This window comes from Gallinula chloropus (genome assembly GCF_964237585.1).
Source record: "Gallinula chloropus genome assembly, chromosome: 10".
Lineage (NCBI taxonomy): Eukaryota > Metazoa > Chordata > Aves > Gruiformes > Rallidae > Gallinula > Gallinula chloropus.
Window position 1 is genome coordinate 5,489,933 of NC_140095.1, and position 20,868 is coordinate 5,510,800.

The 20,868-nt window shown below is 39.3% G+C and overlaps 1 protein-coding gene across 4 annotated transcripts in view; it reads left to right on the forward strand.

The window, feature by feature from the left end:
• TENM2 (teneurin transmembrane protein 2) overlaps positions 1-20,868 on the forward strand; it is a gene marked incomplete at both ends in the record, with an annotated part of 509,065 nt that overhangs the window by 23,553 nt on the left and 464,644 nt on the right. For all 4 annotated transcript variants that reach the window (XM_084268596.1, XM_084268597.1, XM_084268598.1 and 1 more), the window contains one exon: positions 20,216-20,491. In XM_084268596.1, the coding sequence (XP_084124722.1) occupies positions 20,216-20,491 (276 nt within the window). The remainder of the gene's footprint in view (positions 1-20,215; positions 20,492-20,868) is intronic.

The following is a 20,868-nucleotide window of genomic DNA, read 5'->3' on the forward strand; positions in this document are numbered from 1 at the left end:
ACTGACCTTCATCTCTTATTTTTTTATAATGGGAAAATGTTTGGGGAGATATAGCCATAAGCTGTAACTGATCGAGCAGTGGCAGCTGGGGATTTTGTTTCCTAGTTGATTCACCTCCCTCTCCCATTTCCAGGCTGAGAAATCAGTTAGAGGTGGCTTGAGAGCAGAATGTGGCTCATTGATAGGGAGGGTTTTGTGGAATTAATGGAGGGAAACTGAAAATGTGCTTCAACGAGTGAGGAAATACAAGGGGAGTGAGGAGAATAGACTGAGGGGTAGGAGTGGATGTGTCTTGGGTCTGTCCAGCTGTTTGTAAGCAGGGATTTCGGTCCTCCTGGACTTCAGTTAATTGCTCTTTGCTGTGAGAAGTAGACTCGCTAAACAAGTAGTGAACAACTCCAAAGGAGAAAGAGCTCAGCTGACAAATATTCTCTTCATAGGCATACAGAGAAGTATATGCTTTGTTGTAAGGAATGTACCATAACTAATTGTGATCTTCCTTGACAAAGCCACAGTCTGGGAAGGTCACTCTCAAAATGAGTGCTGTCCTGTCGTCATTACTGCTTATTGTGCTGCAGTTTGTAAGGCTTGTTTCCTAATACGATTTTACTTAGAAGAAGAACTGGAGTAGGCTATTTTTGAAATTAGATTAATGGAATAAAACAGATATCGTGCTCTTGAATTTCACAGTGTTACCAGGGTTTACCTGTCGTTATACTGGAAGGACAATTAGGATCTTTAATAACTTCATCCTGACAAAATCTCTGCTACTGAAGCTTGACTAGAAAACATATAACTTTTATTTTTTGTAACTGAAGATGGTGTTCTGGTTGCCTGGCTTTATAGCTAAAGCAAGGGAAGACTTCCAGGTAGGCTATATTGACTGTAACTGTATCATGCAAATGAGATAAGGGAAATTTACCCCTACATGCTTGTTCTTGTACAATACCTTTAAAATTCTTTTAAAAGGAGTAAAGATTAAATTTATTCTATTAAGAAATCGCATGGTGTATTTTCTCTTTGTGCTTTCTTTTTGCAGAATATTTTCCCTGCGCTTTTTTGTATTTAGAACATGTTTGATTTTGAAATGGAAGCCTAAAGGTTTTTCTGACGAATTGCTGGGGTCTATTAATTTGTATGGTTCGTTTGTGCTCTCCATAGGAAAGCTGAATTTGCTGGTGCATACTTTGGTTGTGTCGGAAATGCAGTTATGTTTTAAAGTGATACCTAGTCCCTGTAATATTTTTTTCTATCATTGTCAATGTATTTGGAAGACTGAGTCTCTGTAAGGTTGAAAAGAGTCACTTTAGGAAATAAAAATAAATTTTATGTAAGAAGTTTGTGAAGGGAAGCTTCAGTGGCTGGTGAAGGCTGTTACAGGAGTACTGAGGGGAGGAGAGGAGCTGTTTAATACCAACTCTTCCTGTAGCCTGTCAATTTATTCATGCACTGGACCTTGCAAGCCCAATCCACTGATGCTATTTTCTGCTCCTTACTGAGTAAAACTCAGTGCTGGGTCCTGAGTGTAAAGATTAATTAGTCAGTGAGTGTTAAAGGTCTGTTAAAGCCATTATGGCGTATGTCCACGGAGACAAATAGGGGCTATAAAACATTGTGTTCGAAACCTCATTTTACATGTGTATTTTTCATTAATAATAATGATGGTAGCAATAACTATAGTCTTTCCATCCTGAAAGCTCTCAAAGGACTAAATGCATAGTGCAATGCATACTGTGTAGGAAGGATCATGCTCTCCATCACTGAAATGCAGCCCTTCTGAAGGCATCCTTCAAGTTATGTTGAGCTCAGGTGGTTCCTGGCCCATGTGCCAACAACCAGGCAGAGCAGGGCAGCCAAGTAAGCATTTTTCATAGGAAAAAAAAAGTTTCCTGGGTTGAGGGTACTATATATGTGTGTCACTTTGAAAACAGCAGCCAAAGGAGTGCCTGTAGCCATGTATATTTTGCCTTTTTTTTTGTTTGACTTAATAAACCTATGCTTCCAACCTGTTGCCTTGTTTTAAATAAGCTCTGAGGTATGATGTTGAATGTTTGACTATTTATCAGAATTTTTTAGCTCCTGGCATTAATGGGAAGATGTTTTGGTGAATGTGAGCATACGTGTGAGGTGAAAACATTCCTGCTTGTTGGTTCTGGCTTGAGCTGCAGCCATCCTGTGTGCACTCAGAGCAATGCGGACTTAAAAGTTAAGTGCTCCTCTTGGCATGGTGTGCAGACTTCTGTGGGGGTTTGTAGCATTCTTGTGCATGGTTTTTGGCTTGTTTTTTTAAAACTTCAAGCAATTCAGACAGGTGAACTAGCAGGTATGGCCTGTCTTAGAGTGATAGCTCTTCAGAGTGTGACACTAGAATTGAGCAGAGCACATGTGGCAGCATTCCTCCTCTCCTCTGCACAGAGCGAGATTCAAGCAGGGACGAAAGTCCCTACAGATGCTTCCAAAAAAAGTCATGGACTTGTTTACCCAGTAAGTCTGTCTATATAGAACTCAACTGATTAACATGGGCCTTGTTTGCAAAACTAAAAAGTCAGAATCAATGGTGACTATATATAGATACATATATTCTCTGTCTGGTTAGAACAGAAAAAGAAATGTCAACATGTTTGGAAGGGAACTTCCTCTTACAGGTTGGACACTTACATTGTCTGGTATATTTGCCATAGTGCCATGCTTGCATCAGATGCCAAGATGTATATAGTGTCTCTTAAGTACAGAAAAAAAGGATGGCACTTTCTGTGTCACATCAAAGGACCCTCAGGTCAGATTCCCACATTTTTTGTGTCAGAATGCTTTGTGGCTGCTTGTTACACATTGATGTCTTTGGTGATTTAAAATATTTGTTGTTTCTCTCCAGTAAAGGTGGAAAAGGCTTGCCTTTGACCGTCCTTGTGTAAATGTTCTGGTGTTTCTTTCTGTCTCTTAAATTGTCCGAGTCCAGTAGTTCATAATAGAAGTCTTGTTCCTTCAGGAGCAACAGTAAACTATTGTTTAAGCTGTTGTGTTGATGTCAGACTTAGAAAGCATGGACAAGAAATGGAAGGATGATTTTTTTGAACAGGCTTCCAATGCAAAGATAATGGCATAAAAATAGGTAGAGATGATAGTTGGTTTAATTTCTATGTTGAAAGAAGTGATGATGATGTAAGGAAAGGGTATTTTTGGAGGGAAGAGGAAAGAAAAACATGCAAACTTAGTGGCTCTTACTAAATTTCTAACTGCAATTTCACGATTCATAACTAATTATATGAATGTTTTGGAGCCTTCGTTGATAGCTGTACCAGAGGCTTCAAGAATTTAGCACTCTCTCTCAAGAAACTGAATTAATCACTCACTTTAGCAATGTATTTATATTAACTGGTGAATGAATGAAGTCAAAGGGCTAATAGATCTAGTGAGTGAAGCACTTGCTTTTCAGCTGTAGGTCAAGCAGCAACCGCAGATCTCAGAGGAGCACTTATCCTGGAGACAACTTGGTTTCAGTGTGCTGAAGTGACTGACAGAGCCAAGGGTATGACTGACAGCTGTGCTTTTTGGACCTCATCAGAATACCTAATGCTGCTTGAAGCCCTATCAAAATATTTCACATCTTGTAACGGAAGCTCAGTAACAGAGGTATAATCTCTTAAAATAACAGTAGTTTATAGAAACACACTTTATTTCTAACATAGTTATCATCAAAAAGGCTTGTTTATTTTAGGGTCTAGTTCTTTTTTGAAGTGTCTAATTTTACTCCTATGTCTAATTTTAATTAAGTTGCATATGAATTGAGTGCCGCAGAAAATCTTGTGAAGACTTCCAGTAATTCAGACTATTTCAGATGCCTCATTTGCCTTTCAGTGTGGCAATCTGTCAACAGTACCCTGAAAAATAGATGTGTTAAAATTAATACTTGTGCATGACAGTTTTTTGAGATATGTGCCAAGAGGCATGCCCATAATTCCTTAGTTGCATGTATGATAATGATTTCCTACAAATATTCAAAATAGTCAGAAACAGTTGCAATTTGGGCCAAAGATTTGTAATTTACATAGAAGGGGCAATCCATAACCACAAATGGCAAAACTGGAGAACGCCTGTTTGTAGTAATAGGCTTTGATTTAGTTTTTGGCTATTTCAGTACTTCCCCGTGTTGCTCAATATTTGTTGCAATTACTGTATTTGTGTTTTGGTGTAGATATGTATTGCTTACTAGAGATTAGAAGAGCCAGTGCCAAGCTATTGCCTTTTAAGATGTGAATGATGGTATACAGCAGAGAAGGAAAAGTGCTCACAGTATGTAGGGCAGGGTCAAAATATGTTTGCAATTTGCAAACAATAAGTAAGGACAGTAAAAGTTCTTAACAATAAATGTTTCAGAGGGGAAAGTAGTGTTTCAGTGGTCCCAATCACGAAGGACTGAGAAGAGGCAGCAGTGTTCTTTGTAGATGGATGGCGATACCACATTGTGGCTTTTTCATCTTCTTAAGCTTCTAAATCTCCCTTTCAGCCTTTTGCTGCAAACCTAGGCTTGAATGTTTCATTATTTACATGTAATATGAATTCAGCTCTTTTAATATTTAGCCTTCTCACCGTTTCATTGTCTGACTGTATGCTTTTTTATAGATACTAGCCATTTCAATTTTACTGGCAAAATAAAAAACATCTTAATGACGTATGTATTAGTGTATAAATCCTGTGAATGGTTCATGTCTAATGTGAATAATAACACTACCGTTAACAAAAGAAAGTGCTGTTGAGTGGTGGATCCTGTATCCTTTATGTACGGTTGTTTCATACGTAGGGCGTAGCAACTAACAAAAGCCAGTAATGATGTATAATTTAATGCATACAGTATGGCTGGGAAATAAACTGCTAGAAGTTTCATCTCAGTTTAGGCAGATATTTGCTGGATTCTTTCTAAAAACCTCCACAAATGCTACAAATGCAGGTTGTGAATGTAACATTGTAGGGTAGCAATTTCTTACACCGTAATTTTGTTTATAGCTCTACTGATTAGCAGTTTCAGCGCGGTGGCTTGAAGCTCGGCTTTCTGTGGAGAAGATATTTTGTGGAATAGCAATGGCCAACGATTACACGTGCCATAGTTCTTGTCATTTGTTAACAGCAATATCTAAATTAGCAGTTGAGAGTTTTTTTCAGGCTACGTGATTTGAACTGCTCCTTGTCACATGAAAGCCTGAATCTCCCTCACAGCATGGACCCGCGCAGCATAGGGAACGACTGTAGGGAGTCTATACCTGATAAATGTGCCTTCTAATGAGGATTGTAGCAATGTGGACTTCTTCAGGGTAATAGCACCCCCTCATCTCCCCTCTCCTTCCAAGGTGAGACATGCCTAGCAGGTAGAGCCAGGTGTAGAGGGAGGGGTCTGTGCCGCAGATGCTCCAGAGGCAGCTCTGCAGTCAGGAGCTGCCTGCGCAAACGTCCAAGGGGCCGCGTGAGGCTCCGTAATGGACTAGCCCAAGCCACAAGGACTCACTTGTTTCTTCATGAACCATCCTTAGTCACAGCTGCTCCTGAATGGGTGTAGTGGAGCTGGTAATCCCCAAACTTGTAGAAGGGCCCTGTGGATATGCAGGTCCCAGCAGCACAGGGCGTGGTGCCCAGCTCAGAATGGCCCTTTGTTTGCAGATCCAAGGACTGTGTTGGCATTTCAGTGATAACTAGAGAGAACATACATCTTGGCTTTGGCCTCCTTTGGAAGGTTCAGGTGCTGGGGCCCACTCATGGCTTTGGAATCAATCTTTGACATGTGTCATAGTTGTTAAAGTAGGCATTCATACAAAATAATAAATTGGTGTAGTGTTCAACTTTTCTGTAGCTGTCTATCAGAAAGTTCTGAAGTGGATTTCTTTAAAGACTCCCTGTCTCCTGAGGAAAAGGGGATAAGGCAGTGTGTCCCTGGACAGGATCTATGACTCATTATGTCAATCAAACTCCACTTCAGAGGGGAATAAAGAGATTTGTATCTCAAAGCTGTGCATAACGACTTCTCGGCTTTTCATTTCATATTTATGAGCGGTTTACTTTGAAGTGTTTATCAGGCAATACGCAGAAACATGAGAGAGCATTGCCTGAAACCATGTTCAAGTGTCTAATCTGTTAAATGCTTGCTGAGCAGGCTAGTTCATCAGTGCATGCAATGCAAAAAAGAGAGAAAAAAATAAACTTTCTGGGTTTTTGAGGTTTTGAAGCAGAATCTTTATATTAACAATATAAAAAGGATTAATAATGCCAAGCATTTTGAAATAAATGTAATATATGAAAGTTACAAAAGTTAGCTATGTTCTGTGTTAAGTAGATAAATAGTTCTTTGCTTGAAAGGAAGCTTGACAGTACTTAATACCAAAACTATACAGTGCCACATCTGCTCTTAAGACAGGAGTATACAGTGACCACAAGATTCTCACCGTTAATTTTGAAGGCTTGAGGCATTCATGAAAGCAGACTTCTCTAGGGTTTGTTCTTCCCCTCCAAAAAGGGCAATTTGCTGATAACAGAAGTGTTAAAAGCTGATAAAAGAATAGCAGTGGCATTAGCCTGCAATGGAAACAAATTTCCGGCAGTGTTACCCATCTGCTGTGTGCTGTGCCTGCAGTGGAGCTCTGGAGAAGCAAATGTTGTTAAATAGGTCAAAGAGAAAAAGCCCAAATTTTAGGTGGAGTTGAAACCAAACAACAGGGCTTTTATCATTTTGATACAGCTCGGCTGGGTTGGCTAGAAGAGAGCATATGCCTTGTGATCACTGGGTCCCTTCCTGGTTCCCAAACCTTGTGCCGCCAGTCCTGTGAAGTCAGGCATTGCTCATTCCGGCTTCACCTGGCTGGTGGAGCCAGGCCTGTGAAGTGGAGGACACAGGGATGTGGGACACTCCCATCTCCAGCCTGCAAAACCACGTTGGGAAATCCCTGTTCTGTATGTCTTCAGTGCACAGTGTTTACTCGGGTGAGTAGTTCCCAAGGATGTGTGGTACGTGCTGTCCATGCATATTATCTCACACTTGTTTTTAAAAGCAAATTCCCTTTGCAGGTCATTTTCAAACATATTCTTAGATGTTAGTGATTTTAAAGAGAATCAACGTGGTTTGTTTGGTGCTTGGGTTTTTACCTGCCCCCCCTTTGTACCATTTCATGACTTCGTGCAGATCATGTCTGCTTTTATTTTAAGTATCTTTCCCCAGTACAGAGCACATAGTTGTCTTTGTTTTGATGTGCAACTCCCCTATTTTGGACTTCTTAAATTTATCCTTAAAATGACAACTGAGAGGACCACAGTAGATCAGTACTGTATATTTCTGATTATCTAGCTTTAGGATTTGATTTTCCAGATCTGAATTCCTTGGAAACATTTGTGTTGCTCACTATTTTGGATTGAGGGTTTGTTCTTTTGGCCTACTTGTTGAAGGGTGAAATAGCATTCTCCTTGATTGTATATCCAGGCAGATTGTTTCCCCAATTCCTAGGTTTTACAAAAATATATATATTAAAAAAAAACCCCACCCCTGTAAAACATATACTGTGTTCAGATTCCATGAAAAAAAGTAATTTGAAAGAGAACTTAAATCAAGGGTAGTTTTCCATCATGAATTCCTGTTCCCTGTCCCGAAGTCTTTTAAAGAGGTGACAAAAAAGAAAATAGAGCTACCAAATGCTTTTAAGAGCCACAGATCTGAAATTTCAATAGATGTGCTGGCAAGTTTTAATATGCTTAACTGAATCAGAGGTCCATCAGTCTGAAAGTGATGGATAAATCTGTGAAGTATCCAGAGCCTGTCATGGTAGCTTAAGCCATCTGAAGCTACTGGCCACCTTAGCTCTTGTGCTCTATCACACTGTAATTAAGAAAACAATTTTTTTCCAGATAAGACAGTGATGGAAAGGCCACAGGCAAGAGATGTGCAACAGTCCCACACACTTGTGATATGCCTGTCAGCATTCACATAATGGAGCAAGAGACTGGGAGCAGATTGGGCAGGCACTCTCATCCAACGTACCCTCCGAGCAGGAGACACAAGATTTTTTTCCTGTCCCTAGTCTTCAGTGTTCTCTTTGCCTACTCCATAGGCCCTTTCAAAACAAACCTGATTTTAGGTTGAAAACTGCCTGTGACTCTGTATTACCTATAGCCAAAAGGAAATATGTGAATAGACTAAAATGCTTCTTTGCAAGTTTGTCAGGTTAAAAAGGATGAACTAGTGTGAGGATGAATTAATAATCCAATCTAATCTAATCTTGTTCTGTTAAATCCAAAGAATTCTATAGTTGCAGTCTGCAAAGAAAATAATAATTAAAAAAAAGCCTGGTGTGATACCTCAGTGTACTTGACCTTTATCAGAGTGATGTGAAGTTATCATTTCACCTGATCTGCAAGGCACTTATGAAGCAAGTAAAGGCACTTATAAAGTAAGATGACGTGTGTGTTAAAAATAGTCAAATAACATCCTGCACAGTAACTCTCTTTGAAACGAACTGAATTTTGGTCTGGGTCTCTTTGTAATATTTATTGGTTTATCTCCTGACAATAATAACACCTCACTAAAATTTTGGGGTTAGAATCAAGATTTTTAACACAGAACTAAGCAATAAAGAAGGACTAGGCAGCAAAACGTCTTTGGTTACAACTGGCTCTTGTGTAGAATAGCTGCCCTATGGGGGGGAAAATCAGTTTTTGAAATGAATTTTTGAAAGTCAGAGTCAGCGTTTTCCCACACATAAAGGAAGATTTAACAAAATGATCATTTTGGTTGACTTATCTTGATATCAGCTTTTCAGAGGATCGATGCTGAATGGAGGTTGCAGCTTAATTTAGTGTGGCACATTTGCATCTCCATTCTGTTGTTTTCCAAATTCAAGTCAGTGCCCCAGTGGTCCTAGGCAAAAGCGGAGGGAAAAGGACAATGGAAGGGCAACAACCAGCCCTATTGCTGAAATGGAGTTTTATGAAAACAAAGACACAGTTTCTAACAGTAGAAAGATAGGATAAACATATTCTATAAGTTACTCATTCTCATGTACCACAAATCTTCACTTCTGGTCATTGAAGAAGGGAAAAGTAATTTAAATTTAAACAATAGAACCGAAATTCGAACTCACTGGCACAGACAGAACATTACACAAAATGCAGACAGGGCTGTGTGACATGGGCAGAGCTGCACTGCTGAGGTGGGAAGGGGAGCCAGGTGCCACACGCCAGCCAGCACAGCGCTGAGTACAGCAGGCGAAGTTGAAGGAGTTCCACATGGGCATACAGCGGCTAGCAAATGGGACTCAGGATAGCAGCTGCTGCTCTGTGTGTGTGTGTGGAGAATACTGCTCTAGGGAAGGACAGGAGCTGTGGGGAAGGAGGTTGTATTTCTTCCATCCATAGTTCTGCAGAGGCCTGGTGAGACCGGTCAGCCCCAGCAATGGCTCTGCTGTGCTGTTGCCTGCAGCGTTGCAGCTACTGTGCACCTGGAAAGGCCAGGGTGTACTCAGTTCCTGTGTTCACGATTGAATATGCACTCTACAAATTACAGTCACTGATAGATAAAAGAAATCCTGTATTAAGGCTGTGTATTTTATCTGTAGCAAAGTTCAGGACCAATAGTAATCTGAATTGGTGCCAGCTGTTCCATTTATAATACCACAACTGACTGGCCATGAAAATAACTAATTATTTTACTAGGATTAAAAATTAAAAGCTGAAAGCAATTTATAATTCAATCAAGTAAATAAAGACATTTCCTGATCTCTGTCATAAAATGAACACAAGTGATGAATAAAAGGAAATGTGGTTGTGTCTATTTCTTAGTAGGTATCCTGTCTCAAAGAACTAAATCTGATTTCCTTTATACCCTTTTTTAAATTATTTATATATATATCTTTAAAGTTATGGTGCTCAAATACTTTTGATTATTCTTTAAATTTGGCATAACATCTATATAGATTTGTTTGATAAGCTTTTGGAATTCATACGGTGCTGCTGCGTTGCCATTGTTTGAATTTTTGAGGAAGGAAGCTCTTTCCCTTTTAGATGCATTTCTTGAGCAGTTCTCGAAGTCATTCACGTTGGTCTGCTGATTGCCCTCCATGCAAAATGCAGTTAAAGGCTGGCATCTCCAGTATTTCTAAAACCTGATATCAGTAACACCATTTGGAATGTAAACACAGAAGTTCTGAGTCAAATAACGGCTTAAACTGCTTTCATTCTACTGCACAGGATTCAATTTACATTACCCGTATTTCTAGGTGACATGATGTTTACAGTGAAGAAGCACCTTGTGACTAAACAGCTGACAGCTGCTAGTGCCAAGAAATCTTTATATGTGCCTGGGGACCTTCATAAAATATAGAGTATCCGTGTTCCTGACGTGCAAAGCAAGGTATAAAAGAAAACAATTAAGGTTTCCTCTGTGATGACAGCTGATTCAGGTTTTTCAAGAGTTCCCAATTAAACCGTTGTGAAAGTATGAAAGCTTATTACCTGTGACTTCTGTTTCTTGAGAGCACGGTTTGTTTATCAAGTCATGAACAGTGGTTTATTTTTTACTGTCTTTAAAACTTGATTTAGCAGTATAAAAAATCAGAAAAGGCTTTTCGTGAGTTCAGCAAATTATCAGCAGCTAATTCATCCCCTGGTAGTTTCCTGCAGATTTTCATAAAAATCTTTCTTAGTAATTGAACTCTGGTTTGCTCACCTAGTAGCTGTACAGTGGTTTTATCCAAAAGTACTCATGTATTTAAGGGGAACTGAGGGTTTTTTTCTGGAGACCAAGGAGAACTCATTGTACTTTTTGACACAACTGAGATGCTTATACAACAGAGGAGTGGCATCCTGGGGGGTTAGACTAGAGTGCAAATGGCTTGTACCATTTTTTGGTGCTGGAAACTGAGAGATGATGTGGGTACCATGGTGTAACTGTTGTTCTACTTTGTGCTGATTGAGCCTAGCTATGCATTTCAGACATGGTTAGTTAGTGCAGACACTAAATGCTAGCTCTTCTCTGCTGGGATAGCACTTCATTCTCTCCCTATACTAACTTTAAAACTTTTGAGATTTGCATTTTCCATGGAGCCAGAGTTGTTTTTTCCTTCATAGGAAAATACTGTGCTGGTGTGACAGGAGATATTATCTGCTGTTGAGCAGGTTGTTTAACATGAAAGAGCAATTTGAAAATAATTCTGTGTTCCTTTATGGTAGCTATTGCTTTATGTACACAAATGTGGTATTCTCTTCATCTTTTTGGTGCTTCTGAGGTGAATTTTTCTTAGAAATTCATGATTTCTAAAGAGCAAACAGGCACATAACACAATTATTTCACAGTTTGAGTCATTTTGGGCTGGGAATAAAAAATAGTCACTCTTACCTCCTTTTTATAGTTCTATCCAAAAAAGCCCTCCAACCCCAACCCCTCCAAAACCCACTGTTACTTTGATGGTGTTTGGACTAGGGCTGGGAATTTTACAGCAAGAACATCATTACTTGCAGTGAAGCTTCATGCTATGTTCTTTCTCTGCTGCTTGTAAAAGAAAATGTAATGGGAACTGATTTTTAGCCATGGATAGCTATGTTCTTGTTGGAGTATATCACAGCACATAGCTGTGAGTTGGTACAGATTTTATCCCTAAAATGTACAGTTCATCGCAGCAGAGGTACAGCAGATCATTGGGACAGCTGTGTTAGTACAACATTGTTGTCTACACTTTACAGATGAAAAGAACAGGATTAATGCCATTGTTTCCCCCAGTCACAGTTTTTATGGGTGGCTTTCAGTCTGCCTGTGTAGTATGTGGAAGTTGCTGTTCTCCAGTGCTGCACAACAGCCCAGTTGTTAACTTTGTACTCAAAAGAATGTACATTGGCATGAGTAATGTGGCACAACTAATTTCAGAATGCTAAAATGTCTATTATCACATCTGCTGGAGCATTTCCAGTCTTGTTCACAGAGGAAAAAAGTGTATTATACTAGTTTTGAATATAAAACATTTCTCATGTTTTCTTGTCATTCTGACAAAAAGTGCAGAAAATGGGATTAGAGTTGTTTGAGGGGGCTGGTCGTACTCATGGGCTCGCTGGACACTAAGTAGCCCTAAACAGAGCAGATTGTTTTCCCTTCTGCTGGCGGTTGCCCAGGAAGCCATCATTGACATGGGACATACTTATGCAAATAAAGGTGTGTGCTGTACGTGTTTAGCACACACAGCTCTGTGGATTTTTAGTTTTATTTTGATCACCAGTCACTGCCTTCTAAATGATCGATGATACATTTTGTTAGAGGTAAGTAGATACATGGAGAGGCCTAAAGTTGCTTTGGGAAAGGACTATCTTATTTGCATGTTAATATGTCATGTACTTGAGTTTACTTATAGTAAGACCTCAAAATTTTAATAGGTTGAGCTATTTAGATGGAAATTTTCCATTAATCGTGTCTACTTTGGGTTGATTTGTATGGATACCAGACAGAGAGTATCTGACTGCTCCTGAGAATAATGCTAGAGGAAAAATGGGTTCTTGTGCCTGCAGTGCAAATGCCACACAACCATTGTGGTGATTAAACTGAAGTATCTCCTTCCTTTGAATCAGAGACTCCATCTAGAAAGTCTTTCCCTGCTCTCTTGTCTGTGCGTCTCTGCTGAAATACACGGCAGAGTGACCGGAGCCGGGCTGCAGATCCCGTGCCATGCCAGCTCACGGGTGTGCTGGGGAGCTGCTGCCAGCCTGGGGGCCAGGGCTGAGAGGGACTTTCCTGTAGCTGCTCTTCCTGCACAGCTGCCATGGGGAATGAGGGAAGGCTCAGCCCTCAATTTGCTTTCTGCAAGCACTTTATCAGCAAGGAGAGGGAGAAGCATGGCTGGGCAGAACACGGGAGGGCAAAGCAGCAGAGCAGTTGCCTATAGAGCCGCATACTTCTCCTGTCTCCTTCAGGTTTCCGAACGGGCAGCGCTATAAGAATGACACATCACTCTTTAACAAATGAAGCTGTTTTCCTTTTACCATTCTTCAGCACTTGAAAAATTTGGAAAGCTTATAATAAATGAAAGACTGCCTGAGAAAGCAAAATGGTAGCCTAAAGAATTGCAGTTTAACCTGGGCTTTATTGGCTAGATAATATATAATAATCATGCTCCATCCTCTTGTCCTCCCAAATCCAATTTTGTCCTTAATCAACAGGGGGACATGAGGAGAAAAGGATAAATGCATACTCTGCCCTAAACCAGTGTATCATTAAAAAGAAGTTCATCACCATAAGATGTTGCCAGAAATATAATTTTCAGATGGTTCTTGTTCTGCAGAAATGAGTGTATACTCTGGAAAGAGGCTCTCCTTTTCTCCCTTCTGCTATGAAATGGGGATGATAAAAGCTCACCTCGCAAGAGGTGAAGATAAAGAAAGGGGTGTTTGAGATATTCTCAGAGGCTACATTCAGCTGAACTGTAGAGAATACATATGAAGTAATTAAAAACACTGTATTTGCTATATAAAGACCAAATGTAGAAGGTTTCAAAAAGAGAGGAGCTCCACAATCACTTCATTGAAGGATGAAATCTTACTGAAAAAATAGAATATGATCACACAACTGAAGGTTATATAATGTTGTGAGCTAGAGTGAAATCTCATTAAATGCATGGTTTTATAAACCTCATAATTTTTTAAGTGGATATGAATCTACTGTATTAATACTGTCAACAGACTTATTGTCAGAAAGAGAAACATCTGTATCCTGGCATTAGGCTTGGGGATCTCCCACTCGGAAAGAGGCAAGGCAGAAAGAGGATTATAAAAAAGACAATTAAAGGATTTTGCTGTCATTGATGAGAGAAGCTAGAAAATATATTTCAGATTCAAACCACGCGTCGTAATGTGCGTATGGATTGCTGTTTGCTGCAGAGGAGACCCAGGCTGATGGAGCTTCACTTAAGAAAACCATTGTGTTTCTGTTGAATTTTCCAAGTTGTTGTCTTTGTGCTACTTTGTTAGTACTTCCAGCAGGAAGTGCACCTGTATGGTAACGGGGGCTGTTACTGGAGGGGGCTGTGTGTGCCTGTATGCACATGCGGGCTGGGTCTCAGCACAATGGTGAGAGGCATCAAGACCTCTGTGGTGTTCTCATGCTGCTCAGTAACATGTCTGAAGCATTTCCTGATGCCTTTGTCACAAGCGTGCTCTGTGAAAATAAGATTTATCATCATTAAGTGGTTGAAGTTCAGGTTCACTTAGTTATGAAATGTTTAGCTTTACTGACTCGTGATACCTGGAATTTAACAATCTTCAATTAAAATATGTCATCATGAATCTTTTTAGTAGGCAGTAAGAGACACATGTAGGAAGCCTGGCTACAGTTAACCCTCAGCTATAGATTTGAAAGCTAGAACAAGGTACAGCTTGTTCAGTACTGTTATTTTCTGAATTCTGAGCAATCTCTTCTCTGGTATGTTTAGAGTTTAATCAGTGGAGATTTTGTTTGACGGGAGCTTACACTGCGCCTCCTCCCTCACTATTGTTAGGGAAAAAGTGGATAGAGTTGGGAGGCTTCAGGTCAACCATTTAGTTTATGTAATAACATTTCTGAATATTACAAAGAGGAGGAAAAGCTAGCCCATTAACCTGCTGCAGGTTGACAAGTCTCATGGCTCAAGTGGCTTGAAGATGCTCGTTCATACCTGGCTTCCCGAACCACATGATGTTTACTCTGCTTGGAGGGATCATAGAGAAAGAAGGGCTTATCTAGTCCTGGTGGTTTTCTTTTTGAATCTCTGCTTTCTTCAGAGATGGAATACTGTAGTCATAGTATCTGTGATGTTAAGAGAGAGAATTCACCAGGCATGTTTCATGCTGATATTAAATTTGCCACAGAAGCTACTTATTGTGATGTGTTTGAAATTTGTGTTGCATGGAAAAAAAGGTATTTTTGATTTCAATATATTTAAACCACCAGCAAGATGCAATATATTTTATAATGATGCATTGAGGAGGGATGGGAAGAGGAGGACCCTTATAAAAGAAAGAACTTATATTATTTTTATTTTTTAAAATCATAAATAAAACCTTGGAAAAGATTCAAAGATGCAGGAGACAGTAGTGTATCCCTCAGCTTAGGTTTGGAGTCTGTTTAGAGTGTCTGATAGGGTAGAATTAGAAATAAAATGAAGTAAAACATTTGGTAGAACTGGTCTTTAACCATGGAAAAGAATAGTATTGGGATAGGTGAAATACAAAGAAGGATTGAAGAGATGACAGTTATTTATTGCATAAAGAAGGTGAGAAGAAAGGGTAAATGTTCAAAATATGAAAGACAAGTGGATTAAAACATGAGATTGTAATCATCTGTTCTCCCTGTCATTATAATAAATGAATGTATAAACAATTGAGAAAATGAAGTGTGCATCAGTTTGCTAAAAAGAATGACCTCTTCATATACCACAGATTGGAGCTGAGCTCTGGTACTCGTGCCAACAGAAATCATTATAGCTGTGAGGGGAATGAAAGTTGGAGAAAGGATGGACTGTCTTAAATGTATTCTTATTATCCTTACTTCTTGTAATTGATTAGAGTAGCGAAGACTGTAAGTGATATTTACCCTTTTGATTTTTGACTTAAACTGGTTAGTTTTGAACTTCTGATCTTGTGCTGAAGGCAGATTTATCACATCTGTGTCTTAGCGGTTCCAGCTCGCTCTGTCTGAGGCATCCTGTAGCCATCACAGCTGGATTAAATTCATCTCCAGAAGGGCAATTCCTTCTATTTGCAATTACCCAAATAAGACCTCTGCCTAGAGGTTAGGTGAAAATAACCTTGGCTTAGCCTGTCATACTTTCTAGTCTTAGCAACATAATGAGTAGAACCGTGTATCATTGAATTAAACGTGCTTTTAGTAAGCATTTATGTACTAAATAACTTAAGTAGTAAGTGTCTGTAAAATGAAATGTGCTCAGAAGATAGTAGAAGTAATGTATTAGTGAAAAAGAAAAATATCAAAACTATTCACAGCATGTAGACTATGGGCAGTGATGACCCCGTGCATAACATCATATTACTTACACACTTCTAAGCTAGTATACACTGCTGGTCTGGTTTTGTCTGAGGCGTTGCCTGCACCTTAAGGGAGCAGCTGGTATTCACTGGTTTTCTGTAATGAAAATGCTCTAGTGATTTCTGCAGGGGGGATGAAGGAGCAGGGGATGGAGCTGGTAAGCTCTCCTGTGTATGAAAAAGCAAAACCCTTGTGACTTCTTTTTGGTGGTGTACTCTTTGAGAGAAAGAGGCTGTTTATCTCTTTCCACAGTGTCACCAGTAGATGTAGTAGATGCCACAAGAACCTGAAGGAAAACACCCTTAAGTTTTGAATGGATTCTGCCCACACCTTTCAGTCCTGCTTTGCAAGCAAAGTCTCAGTAAAATACAGTTGCTCTCAACACCTAGAGAGCCCTAGAAATAGAGTATGCTGTGTAACACTGTAAGAAGCCATCCATCTGCCTTGACTGCTTGTGCTAGTAGCAATGTTAGCTCATTGACCAGACTCCCCTCTGTGAATACACAGCAGCTCAGTTTGAATTCCCAGGGTGTGGCAAGCAACAGGTACTGCTACCCTCCTTCCCTTTTCTTCCAGGAGGTCTTGATTTGCTTGATCTCATCACTTAAAGAGCTGTAAGGAAGACACTTTGTGAAGGAGACACTAACTCTTAACCCCAGCCCAGGCTGTGTTGGTGTTTCCGTGCTCCAGCTCATAGGTGCTGTAGTTCCTGGCAGCGGGGACAAGGAAGGCTGCAGTGTTCTTGGTGACCTTTCTGTCATCCCGATCCCATGTGGAGTATTCTGCCAGTGTGAGTGGGTATGAAATGAGTTAGGTATTTTCTCATTGTTTGTAAGACTATACTTTATAGTAATAGTAGGGTTCTTTCTGCTCTGAATTAGTGGTTCAATGATTTCTGTGCATCCAGAGCTGTATTTATCCTCTGTCTGAATTTACAAGGGTGGTCTACTAATGCCATTAATACCTTAATGTGCAGTAATGGCTGAGCAAATAAGAGAATATTACATTAGTGAATGCAGTTCTTACACTGTTCAAGAGATGTGCACAGTTTCAGTTTAGGGAAAGGAGGCATGTTAGGGGAGTATGAACCAGATCAAGAAAAGGTGTAGGGGATGTAACTGTAGTGTTTCTATCTCCTTTCCCTCGGATTTTACAGTAAATTAGGGCTATGAATGTATTAGGAAGTAAAACATTGACATGTTTTCATATATTTAGATATAAAACATTTTCATATATTTAGATACAAAATATAAATATGGAAAATGCTTTCACATATGTATGTGTATAGCTATGAAAAACATCTTAAAAATGTTCTTGTATGGTTATGTGGGGATGCTGGCATTGTGTACTGTCGAACAGAACAGTCTCAAATAGTATTTTGCAAAAGCAAACACTGAAAATTAATAAATAAAACTATAGTCTACAGGAGAAGAACATGTTTTAGCCAGGGAGGCAAATCTCTAGAATATTTTATTTCTATCATGAGGATGCTGGAGATTTTCTGTTGTAAGACTTTAAGGGGATTTCTGAGCTGCAGTACTGAAAATCCTCTCTCCGAGGCTGCTTCCATTTGTGTTCTTGAGTTGATCTAATGCACAGGTCTTTTATTTGGTCAGTATTCAAATATTTTTCTCTGTTTCTGGAAGATGCCAAGTTCCCAGATAATAAAACTCACATGGATGAATGAATCCTGTGAATACTTTATTTTCCTTGGACTTTCAGTGCCTTTACCATTTTCCTCAGAAAAAGGCAGTAAGAATTTCTCTGGATTGCTTTTGCATCCGACATTATAGTCAGATTTTTACATCAATACAGGATGCTAATCAGAGTGAAATTATCTGGGCTTGTAATAGATGTTAAAATCCACAGAATATCATTAAAATATTTTGCTGTGTATGTAAAACAGCTTAATTAAGCTAATATATTCATAACTGGCGTGTATTTGTAGACATGCCACCAGCAAAGAAGAAAACTTGAAAAACTTCACTTTCGTGATAAGTTTGGTAATTTTAATGTGTAACTAATGTCAACATTCATTCTACCTGTGTTGTTGAGAAACTGTGGAGCTAGTAGGCTGCCGTTCTCTCAATTTTTTAATATTTATTTTCTATCTTGAGTTGATTTTGACCTTTTATTTTATGAGTCTAAGGTTAGTTTGTTAATATGGCTAAAGCAAAACTCTAATCAATTGAGCTATTCTTGTTAAATGTCTTCTACTGAAATTGCACATGATTAAAATTTATATTTTCTTTACAAGAAACTTTGTTTCATCAAAGTGTCACAGTAGAGCTCTTATTTAAAAAATGGCAAAAAATCTCTAGACTGAAGTGCACTCGACAAGCTCATTTTTAGGACTGTTCAGTTCATTGCCTTTGACTAAATCACAAAACTTCTGATTGCTAGAATAAGTATTAGAAGGCATGTTAAAATATAGTCTTAACTAGGAAGGTTTGGGCTAATTTGGTGTTGATGAGAGCTGACCGTTTTTAATGTCAGCCTTTTTGGGTTTTGTTTTTTCTTGTAATTGCCACTAAATGCTTAATTTCTCTAGAAGCATCCAGTTGGTGATACTTCTTTATGGGATGCTCTTGGCCACTGTCTTGCTGCTGCCTGTGCAGTGGTTAACCAAGGGGTGAAAGAGAGCGTGTCTCCTCCCTCTCACTATTCTCACTGTTGCTGTCTAGCTGTTGCTGGATGAAGGCCTACCTCAGTCCTACAGCAGAAATTAATCACCATCATTTAATGGATGAGTTCTAGGACTAAATGTTAACTAGGGCCCAGATGTGTGCAGACATCCTGTAACCAAAAACTACCTTAACAGCTAGTTGTGAGACTGGAGGGGCTGATGCAGAGAGGTGAACCAGAGAGATTCAATATTGTATCATCTCTCCTGGGTAATCTGTGCAAAATTGTAATAGTTTAAAAAAAAATAAAATAAAAAAACTTGCTTAAGTGTCTTCTGTTAATAAGGGCATTATCAGGTTTTTTTACAGAAGACACTTAAGCAAGCTTTTTTAGTGCATGAACTTTTGCTGTATAGCTTCATTTCTGCTATGTTTATATAAAGAAGAGAAAATAGAGAGCCTGCTTTTGGGCAAAATGTAACTATGATTTTAGAACCACAGACCACAGGTCTGGTTTGCCTGTGAACAAAGAAAATAATGAAATAATTGGCAGTTACACTGCCAGCGACTTCAGTCTGTTCTTCATTTCTAGCCCAGTGTAGTGACAAAGCTAAAGCCGCTTCATTTTTCACAGCTTTTGAAAGCCTTAGAGACCAGTGAGTATTTCCCTGTGTTATTTTTTACCATCCTGTTCGTTACTGTAGAAAACTAATACATGGACAGAAATCAGCTGGTGAGTTTAGACTTTCTGAGAACCCAGGGGAACTCCACGTGCTTTAAAAAATGTATGAGACTGTATCCACTGAGTCGTTATTAACTCCTAAAGATCATTGTTCCTGCCAGTTTTGCCTCTAAGACCAGAAACCTCCTGGTTTTGGGGTTGATGCACACTTTCTTCTTGAATGTCATGAAAAAAAGGTAAAAATTCCGATGAGTGAGATGTGTCTTGGCTTCTAGAGCAGGTATTAAAGTACCAATCTCACCAAATGTAGACGTGCAAAACTGGTGACAAGGTTCCCCGTTGCATCCCCGATAGATTTGCTTTCTTTAAAGTGGTCCTTGTCTGTAAGCTCTGCTTTCCCAAAGGAGTGCTTATTTTCTGTGGAACAGGGAGCTGCATGAAAATTAGAATCCTATCTCTGTGGAAGACTTGAGTATGACAAAATTAGCTTACTACCAAAAAAAATTCCTCTCTTTGAGTAAACAAAGTAATTGAATAATGTGGGACAAATAAAAGTTTTGATATGTAATAAAGCAGGTCCTGTCATTAGCACTTGTCATGAGCTTTATGTTAATCACTTAGCTAAGTCATTAGTTATTGGGACAAAAATAGTAACCTAAAGTTTAGAGACATTTCCTGCCTTGTTTTCTCTTTTTCATCCCTTTTAACTATATTCAATGTGTCTTAGTTAAGTCTTGCTAAACCTGTGCCCCAGAGCTCTGTGTGTAACTCATTACAAAGACTTCACATCCAGCATAGTTAAGAGAATTGCAATAGATCTGCTCTTTTCTAGTAAGTCTCCTAGCTTTTAATTTTATTTATTTTTTTTAATTGCCCTTCTAGGAACAAACTTCACCCTTGCAGAACTAGGAATCTGTGAGCCCTCTCCCCATCGAAGTGGCTACTGCTCAGACATAGGAATACTCCATCAAGGCTATTCCTTGAGCACTGGCTCTGATGCTGACTCAGACACAGAGGGAGGAATGTCTCCGGAGCATGCCATCAGGCTGTGGGGAAGAGGGATCAAATCCAGGCGAAGTTCCGGCCTGTCAAGTCGTGAAAACTCAGCGCTCACGCTTACCGACTCCGACAACGAAAATAAGTCAGATGAGGAGAATGGTAGGCCTTCTTCTTCAATATATTCTTAATGCACATGTATGTGAACGTGATCATACTTGAGGGTTCTTCAAAAGAGGGGTTTTTTCATCCACTTTTCTTTCCTGGTTTGACTAAAGCTGCTTTTTAATGTTTGGGAGTTTCTAACATCAATGTCAGGAAACTGTTACGTGTATATTAGATATTGTGTTTTATCTTACAATTTACTTTCCCCACAATAATCTTTCACAGGAGTTTGTACTGAGAGTACATCACATGCAACTGAAGGATGAGAAGGAGAAAGAAATTTCTTAAGAGAAATAGTTTCTCCTATGTGATTTTCATACATAGCTTGATGCAATATTAATTATCTATGCTATGCTAGTAGCTGTAACAATGGT